The sequence below is a fragment of the Ursus americanus genome, chromosome 24 (assembly GCF_024610735.1).
Source record: "Ursus americanus isolate L20-20 chromosome 24, mUrsAme1.1.p, whole genome shotgun sequence".
In the NCBI taxonomy this organism is placed as follows: Eukaryota; Metazoa; Chordata; class Mammalia; order Carnivora; family Ursidae; genus Ursus; species Ursus americanus.
The window spans coordinates 39,957,634-39,965,152 of NC_142150.1; the positions used below are offsets into that span (position 1 = coordinate 39,957,634).

The 7,519-nt window shown below is 66.2% G+C and overlaps 1 protein-coding gene across 3 annotated transcripts; it reads left to right on the plus strand.

Moving 5' to 3' along the window:
- Window positions 1-7,519, plus strand: SLC22A12 (solute carrier family 22 member 12). Of its 3 annotated transcripts, XM_045775523.2 has the most exons (11): window positions 1-936; window positions 1,607-1,710; window positions 2,213-2,367; window positions 2,442-2,610; window positions 3,110-3,251; window positions 4,014-4,137; window positions 4,277-4,392; window positions 5,151-5,289; window positions 5,797-5,905; window positions 5,990-6,193; window positions 6,737-7,519. In XM_045775523.2, exons 1-11 carry the CDS (start codon window positions 535-537, stop codon window positions 6,798-6,800), a joined length of 1,728 nt encoding a protein of 575 aa, XP_045631479.2. In that variant the 5' UTR covers window positions 1-534; the 3' UTR covers window positions 6,801-7,519. The 3 variants fall into 3 exon arrangements, with proteins under 3 accessions (XP_045631479.2, XP_045631486.1, XP_045631481.1); XM_045775525.2 differs by lacking the exon at window positions 3,110-3,251 and having other exon boundaries at window positions 21-936; window positions 5,075-5,289; XM_045775530.2 differs by lacking the exons at window positions 2,213-2,367; window positions 3,110-3,251 and having other exon boundaries at window positions 6-936.

Here is a 7,519-nt window from a genome sequence, read left to right on the forward strand (position 1 = left end):
GGTGCAGAGGGGAGGCGACAGCCCTGCCGAAGCCTCCCCCACACCTATCAGAGACCAGGTGCCCCTGGCCAGGCCTCCCCGCCGGGCAGGAACAGCTGTGGTCTGGTCTCTGGGCCTCCCTCAGAGCTGGGTTAAACTTTGACTGGTTCCTAACCCCTGTTCTGTAAATGTCACCTGGTCACAGTTTAATTCCAGTGTGGGTGACTTCAGTCTCCACGTTCCCCACTTCCTGTAACCAGCTTCTCCTGGAGGTCCAGGGCCAGCCGCGTCTCTGGAAGGATGCTGGTGGCTTCAGGGTTATGCATCACAGCTCCTGGTCCCGGTTGGAGCCACCCTGAGTGACCGTTGCTGGAGAGACATCTGGAGAGCCCTGGCCCAGAGTCAGCGAGGCGGGCGGCCTCTGCCATGGCCCAGGCTTCTCTGCTGGAGAAGCAGGTGCTACTGTGAGGGAATCAGGCCCCCCGGCGTCGGCCCCTTTGCCTGGGCCAGCTTCTGTGACGTGGGCACCTCCACTGGACCCCCTGGGCAGGCTCCATGGCATTTTCTGAACTTCTGGACCAAGTGGGTGGCCTGGGCAGGTTCCAGGTTCTCCAGGTGGTGGCTCTGGTGGTCCCCATCATGTGGCTGACCACTCAGAGCATGTTGGAGAACTTCTCGGCCGCCGTGCCCAGCCACCGCTGCTGGGTACCCCTCTTGGACAACAGCACTGCCCAGGCCAGTGTCCCCGGGACCCTGGGCCCCAAGGACCTCCTGACCGTCTCCATCCCCCTGGGCCCCAACCAGGAGCCCCACCAGTGTCTCCGTTTCCGCCAACCACAGTGGCAGCTCCTGGACCCCAACGCCACGGCCACCAACTGGAGCAAGGCTGCCACGGAGCCGTGCGTGGACGGCTGGGTCTATGACCGCAGCACCTTCACCTCCACCATCGTGGCCAAGGTAAGAGCCTCTCCTGACACCTTCCTCGAGTCCTGGCACTTTAGAGGCCAAGGTCAGAGCTCCCATTTGACTGGATTCAGAATGGCCCCAGACTGGGAGGGACCCGCGTCGCCTCGGCAGGCTTCCTCACTCAGCACAGGTGGACTTCCTGCCCCTCCTCCAGCACATCGCCCTACAGGGGAGTCGGCAGCAGGGCTCCAGCCTGGAAGACTGGGTGGTACCGAGAGCTGGGGCCCGGGACAGCCAGGCGGGCCGGCTGCTGCTGCTTAGCTGTGACTCAGGCAGCTCTCCGCAGGGACCGCAGGGCCCACTTCGGTCGCCGGTCTCAAGGGGCAGGCGACTCCCCGGAGGCAAATCAGGCAAATCTGGGCAAGTGGGAGGGGCGGCCCAACCCAGCCAGGGGAAGGGGCCTCTTCACAGAGCCAGAGAGGCCTGGGGCAGTGGGGACGAGGCATGAGCTCCGGGTGGGGCTGCCGAGTGGGTGAGGCAGGGGAGAGCAAATGAGTCTCGAGAGGGCTTGACCCTGGACCAGAGGGCACTAAGGGGCCAGCCCTGCCCCACCACCCTAGAGGTCAGCAGGCCATCACACACACCTAGCTCCCACGGGCCTTCCCATCCAGCGCCTCCGCCCCCTCACCTCTGGGCTCAGCTCCCACTCCTCTCCCACCAGTGGGACCTAGTGTGTGACTCCCACGCCCTGAAGCCCATGGCGCAGTCCGTCTACCTGTCCGGGAGCCTGGTGGGAGCTGCCGTGTGCGGCCACACCTCCGACAGGTGAGTGCCCCCAGCTCGTGGCCTCGCGCCCCTGCGCTTCTACAGCCCTGGCGTCTTGCAGTGGGGGTGGGGAGAAAGCGCTCCTGGCGACAGGTGGAATGAATGCCTGCACATGGGTCTCGCTCCTGACACCTTCCAGCTCTGCCGCTGAGCCAGCTCATACCCAGCCTGGCCTTGGTTTCCTCCAGGGCTGTAGAGGGTTCTCTCTCCTATCCAGAGTTCATTGCCAAAACCCGCTCGGCCCCAAGCCTGCCTTCACATGTGGCTTGAGGGCTCCCGCTGACGGGGAGCTCATTCTCTGCCCGGCGCGCCTTCGAGGTGCCCGGACCTTGGGGGCACTGCCCGTGCATCCCAGCCTTCCGTGGGGGGTAACTCAGGTCCGGACGCAGGCGTCACTTCCGCCCCAGCTCAACACGCAAGCCCAGGGTGGCCCGGGGCCCCGGGGCCGGTGCAGGGGTGCGCTGCAGACCCAGCCACTGTCTGCGTGTCTGTGCGCCTGCAGGTTCGGGCGCAGGCTGGTGCTGACCTGGAACTACCTGCAGATGGCCGTGTCGGGCACGGCCGCCGCCTTCGCCCCCACCTTCCCTGCGTACTGTCTGTTCCGCTTCCTGGCGGCCTTCGGCGTGGCAGGCGTCATGATGAACACCAGCACGCTCCGTAGGTCACCTGACCCGGGCCCTGCCAGGGAGGCTGGCGCAGGCTCCCGGCTGATGCTTGCGGTCTCCTTGCAGTGATGGAGTGGACGTCGGCGCGCGCCCGAGCCTTGGCGATGACCTTGAACTCCCTGGGCTTCAGCTTCGGCCAGGTGCTGATGGCCGCCGTGGCCTACGGTGTGCGCGACTGGGCTCTGCTACAGCTGGCCGTCTCTGCCCCCTTCTTCCTCTGCTTTGTGTACTCCTGGTGGGTGCCAGCTCCCTCCTCCGAGAAGACCTGTGAGCAGAAGGCCGGGGGTGCAGGAGGCCAGGGACGCGGCTGGAGGGGGGCTGGCACAGCTGGCGGCCACAGGCCCACGCTGCTCACCCAAGTGCCCGCAGCGCCGCTCCCCTCCCTGCTCCTCCCAGGTGCCTCCTCCTCTACTCATCCTCTCCCACCCCTTCCTTCCCATCACCTCTTGGCCCTTTTCCCTCACGCGTCCCTGCGTGCCTCGGCCCGCTTCCCACCCTCTGTGTGACAGCTCCGTGACTGGGGTCTGGGCATCATAGATGTAACATCTCCTTGCACCTGCTGTTTCCCAAGGCTCCCCCAGCATGGATAGCAGCCCCCGCCCACCAGGTCCCAGAGTCAGAGTTGCCATGACACGTCCTGTCCCTCCCTGTCCGCCCACCCCAAGTCCAGCAGGTCGCTGGGTCTTGTCGACTCTACCTCTAACATGTGCCTTGAGTCCCCCTTCTCTCCCCAGTTCCGCTAACCCTGAAGGACCTCAAGGCCCCGTGCACGTGGCACAGGCAGCCCCAGCCCTGGCTGCTGCTCCCGGGGGGACAGGGGCCTGGATGGGGGACCTGCCTGAGCACAGGCCCGGAGGCAGGAGCTACCGTAGCGTGGTGGGCACAACTCAGTGGGCTGGGCCAGTGCAAGGGGTCTGGGCTGATGCGGAGGGCGGCGGGGGCCACGTTAGTGTTAGGGGCTGGGTCCAGGCGTGAGGAGGGGGAGCTGGGATGCGCCAGGCCAGCTAGCGTTCTGGCATGGTCGACAGGGTCCAAAGTGAGGCAACGGCAGTGGGACGGGTCAGGTGCAAGGGGTACTGGAGGTGACAGGAATTGCTGGCTGACTGGGTACAGGTGGAGGGGGCTGGGGATGTCAGGACCAAAGGCTCTGCTCCAGGCCTGAGCCCCTGGCTGGGTGTGAAGCCACGTGCAAGGAGGAGCCCCAGGAGAGGAGCCAGCTCCTGCTGGAAGGTGCGGCCTTGAGGGTGAGCAGGAAGTCTGTGTGACAGCAGGGAGGCACCGGACAGGAGGGGACACTGGGGGGCTTGCAGCCCATGCTAGGCTCACAGGCCTGCCCTCCTGTAACCGCTGGGACTCCTTACTGCACAAGGGCTCACCTGGGCCTGGTTTCCAGGTGAGGCAAGGGAAAGGCCACAGGGTCAGGAGGGAGGCAGGGGGGGGAGGACAGGGCCTCCCAACCGCCATCCATCCGAGAGGGAGAAGGAAAAAGGCAGAAAGGGGGGCCTGAGCCTGGGGCCTGTGCGGCCAGTGAGGCCACCCCCCAGGGCAGAAGGAGACAGATGGGCAGTGAGGCTCATCCAGGCCAGGCCCTGGGGGCCACAGGCAGTGCCCCTCCCATCCCCCCCCAAACCCCTGCAGGTGGCTGGCAGAGTCTGCCCGATGGCTCCTCATCACAGGCAGGCTGGAGCGCGGCCTGCGGGAGCTGCGGAGAGTGGCTGCCATCAACGGGAAGAGGGCGGTGGAGGACACGCTGACCACCGAGGTGAGGCCAACCCTCAGACCCTCCCCCTGCCCCCACACAGGGCCCCTGGGAGGACGAGGGTCAGTGGGAGGAGGGCCGGCCCAGTGCTGCCAGGGCTGACAGGGCACCCTCTCACCCCTCCACCTCCCCACCCCCGCAGGTCTTGCTCTCGGCCATGCAGGAGGAGCTGAGTGTGGGCCAGGCCCCTGCCAGCCTGGGTGCCCTGGTCTGCACACCTGGACTGCGCCTCCGGACCTGCATCTCCACTCTGTGCTGGTAGACACCCCTGCAACCCCGCCTCGCCCGTGGGCCCTGCCTCTGCCTCTGGCCTCCCTTGGGCTGTCCCCGGGGACCCTAGAATCAGGGCTCTCGCTGGCATCCAGTCAAGGGGCCTCTAATGATTCCCCTGTCGGTCCCACAGTCCTGACAGCACCTCCAGGACAGGGCGTGCAGCATGGCCACCTCTCCTCTAGCAGTCAGGCTCCCTGGAAAGCAGCCCAGGCCAGGTGGGGGCAGGTGGAGGAGAGGGGCGGCTGAGATGCTGGCTGGGGAGGAGCTCGCATGCCCCGCCCCCCATCTGGAGGGGCCAGGGAGGAGGGAGGGGGATTATCAGAGCCCAGGAGCCAGTGTCACCCAGCAAGGACTGGAACCACTGAGGCCACAGAGGAAGGACACGCTCAGTAGAAGCCTTAGCTCTGGAGGGGACACGGCACCCCGAGGGGGAGGGGAGGAGGGAATATCCTGGCCTTCCTGGCTGGCTGGTGCACCTGCGCCCCTCACCAGGGCCTCCATTGACCAAACCTCACCATGGCCAGCATCGGCAGGGGAGCCCAGGGAAAGGTGGTACAGAGAACACACCTCCGTGACACAGAGCGGGCAGGAGGAGGGTGGAAGGGGTCTGAGAGGAGCCAACTAGGAGCCCCGTCCCCAGCCTGACTCCACCGGCCCCGCCCGTCAGGTTCGCCTTTGGCTTCACCTTCTACGGCCTGGCTCTGGACCTGCAGGCGCTAGGCAGTAGCATCTTCCTGCTCCAGGTCCTCATTGGGGTGGTGGACATCCCGGCCAAGATCGGCTCCCTGCTGCTGCTGAACCGTCTGGGCCGCCGGCCCACACAGGCGGGGTCCCTGGTGCTGTCAGGGCTCTGCATCCTGGCCAACATGCTGGTGCCCTACGGTGAGCACGCGGCCTGGGCGCGCACGGCTGTGGCCCGAGGCTTCCCCAGCTGGGGCCTCCGAGCCAGGAACAGAGGCCCTGCCCCCCCCCCCCAGGGCGCCGGACCAGAGCAGCGGCCTGGTTAGGAAGGAGGCTGCTGGGGCATCCGGGAGAGAGGGCGGGGGCCTGTAGCAGGCAGCAGGGGCAGGGATGGCGTGGCGGGGGTGGCATCGTGACAAACTGCGGAGATAAAATAAGGCTCGGAGCCAGAGTGCAGGGGGGAAGGTGGGGAGCAGGGGGTCAAGGAGGACCCCCAGGGTCTGGCTCCGGGTGTCAGGGTGGGCGGCAGTTTGGAGGCAGTGAATGTAGCCATGAGGTCACTCGGCATGTGTTCTGGGGTCACCCAGGTGGAGGTGAGTCACAGACACTGGGAGGTCAAGGAGAGGTCTAGGCTGGAGAAAGCCCCCATCGGGGCCCTTGCCACCAGCTTTGCTAACCCCATCTCTGTAACCCCATCTCTGTCCTCAGAGATGGGGGCCCTGCGTTCAACCCTGGCTGTGCTGGGACTCGGGGGCTTGGGGGCCGGCTTCACCTGTATCAGCGTCTACACCGGTGAGCTCTTCCCCACCGTGCTCAGGTGAGGGGTCGCCTGGGGCTGGGAGGTCAAAGCCACAGTGGGCAGGCAGAGGGGGGGCCCTCACTGGTGTGTCTGCGGTGACAGGATGACCGCGGTGGGCCTGGGCCAGATGGCAACCCGCGGGGGAGCGATCCTGGGGCCTCTGGTCCGGCTGCTGGCCGTCCACGGCCGCTCGCTGCCCCTGCTGGTGTATGGGGGGGTCCCCGTGCTGAGCGGCCTGGCCGCGCTGCTGCTCCCGGAGACACAGAGCCTGCCACTGCCCGACACCATTCAAGATGTGCAGAACCAGTGAGTGAACTCCGCCCCGGGACCACGCCCTCCGTCCCTTCAGGGAAGCCCAGGATGGGGCAGACCTGGCCACCCACGCCTTCCACTGGGCAGAGGGAGAAGCAGGGGTGCAGAAAGGGACAGGCCTGGCTCAGAGTCACACCGCACGTCTATGGGAGAGGAGAGACCAAAGGCTGGGTCTCCTGGCCGACGGTGCGGACTGGGTCTCCTGCCCTTCATCCCGCCATTTGCGGCCCTGATAGGGGGGCTGCCCCCCCCCCCCCGCTCCACCGTAAGGGAAGTCAAGGGGAGGGAAGTGTGTGGTCCTTCAGAAGAGAGAAGGGCCAAGGGGCGTGACAGGCGTGGCTGGGAGGCCTCACAGGCCCCAGACTTTACCCCTGAAGCCCCGGATGGCTGGCAGGGCTGTCACCACTCCCCGCCGCTACCCGGGCTCCAGAGAGCAGCGTGGCAATACTTCCTGAGTCTCGGGGAGACACAGTGCAGGGGTCAGAGGTCACGCTGCTCCCACAAGATACAACCCTCTTGTCCTTTGTGTCTGAACAGGACAGTAAAGAAGGCGACACACAGCACCCCGGGGCCCACTGTCCTGAAATCCACGCACTTTTAAGCCTCCTGAGAATTCAGTGAGGCAATGCTGGGAGGAGCACGTTCCGTCCTTCGGAGAAGCAGGATGGCAGAGGCCGCCGTCTCCAGAAGAGGGTCCGGGGGCTGCCCCTCTCCACCTAAGGAGCCACCTTCAACAGTGAAAGGGCGGAGGATGGCTTCCCTGGCTGGGGGTGCCCCGCGCACCCTCAGGGGACCCTTCCTCGTGACTGCGAGAAGCGGGACCCGCTGGAACCTGTCCACCCCCTGCTCCCCACCTCACGGCACACGGCCCCGCGCTGTCCACTGCCCCCCGCCCCCCCCCCCAGCTCGGAGGCCACCATCACCCACGGTCAAAACTTCCCCAGCTCCTCCCACAGCCCCCAGGGCCCTGCACAAGTCTCGGCTCCTCCGCTGTTCCCAAAAGGGAGCTCTGGCCCCCCGGTCTTCCCTCTCCACATTCCAGCCACAGGACCAATCCTTCCTGCCCCTTCTCTACCTGACAAAGTCCCTCCGAGACCCAGGGCAATGGCCTCCTTCCAGGGGCCCAGGGCCCAGCCCAAGGCCCTAGTGAAACCCGTACCCACAGCCATGGCCCGGCACCTGACTCCCACCCCGCCAGCCTCAGAGTCTCCAGAGGGTTGGGTGGCCTGCTTACCCCTTGACCCCAGCTCCCACACAGAGCCTGGCAGGAGGGACATTGGTGCGAGGCAGACAAAAGAGTGAATAAAGGAACAAATGTCA

Bases quoted from the DNA above. Each gene is read 5' to 3' on its own strand.
- SLC22A12 (XM_045775523.2), top strand. From the start codon at position 535: ATGGCATTTTCTGAACTTCTGGACCAAGTGGGTGGCCTGGGCAGGTTC. The intron at 2,368-2,441 runs GTAGGTCACCTG...GTCTCCTTGCAG, and splicing joins GATGAACACCAGCACGCTCC to TGATGGAGTGGACGTCGGCG. The intron at 5,906-5,989 runs GTGAGGGGTCGC...CTGCGGTGACAG, and splicing joins CTCTTCCCCACCGTGCTCAG to GATGACCGCGGTGGGCCTGG.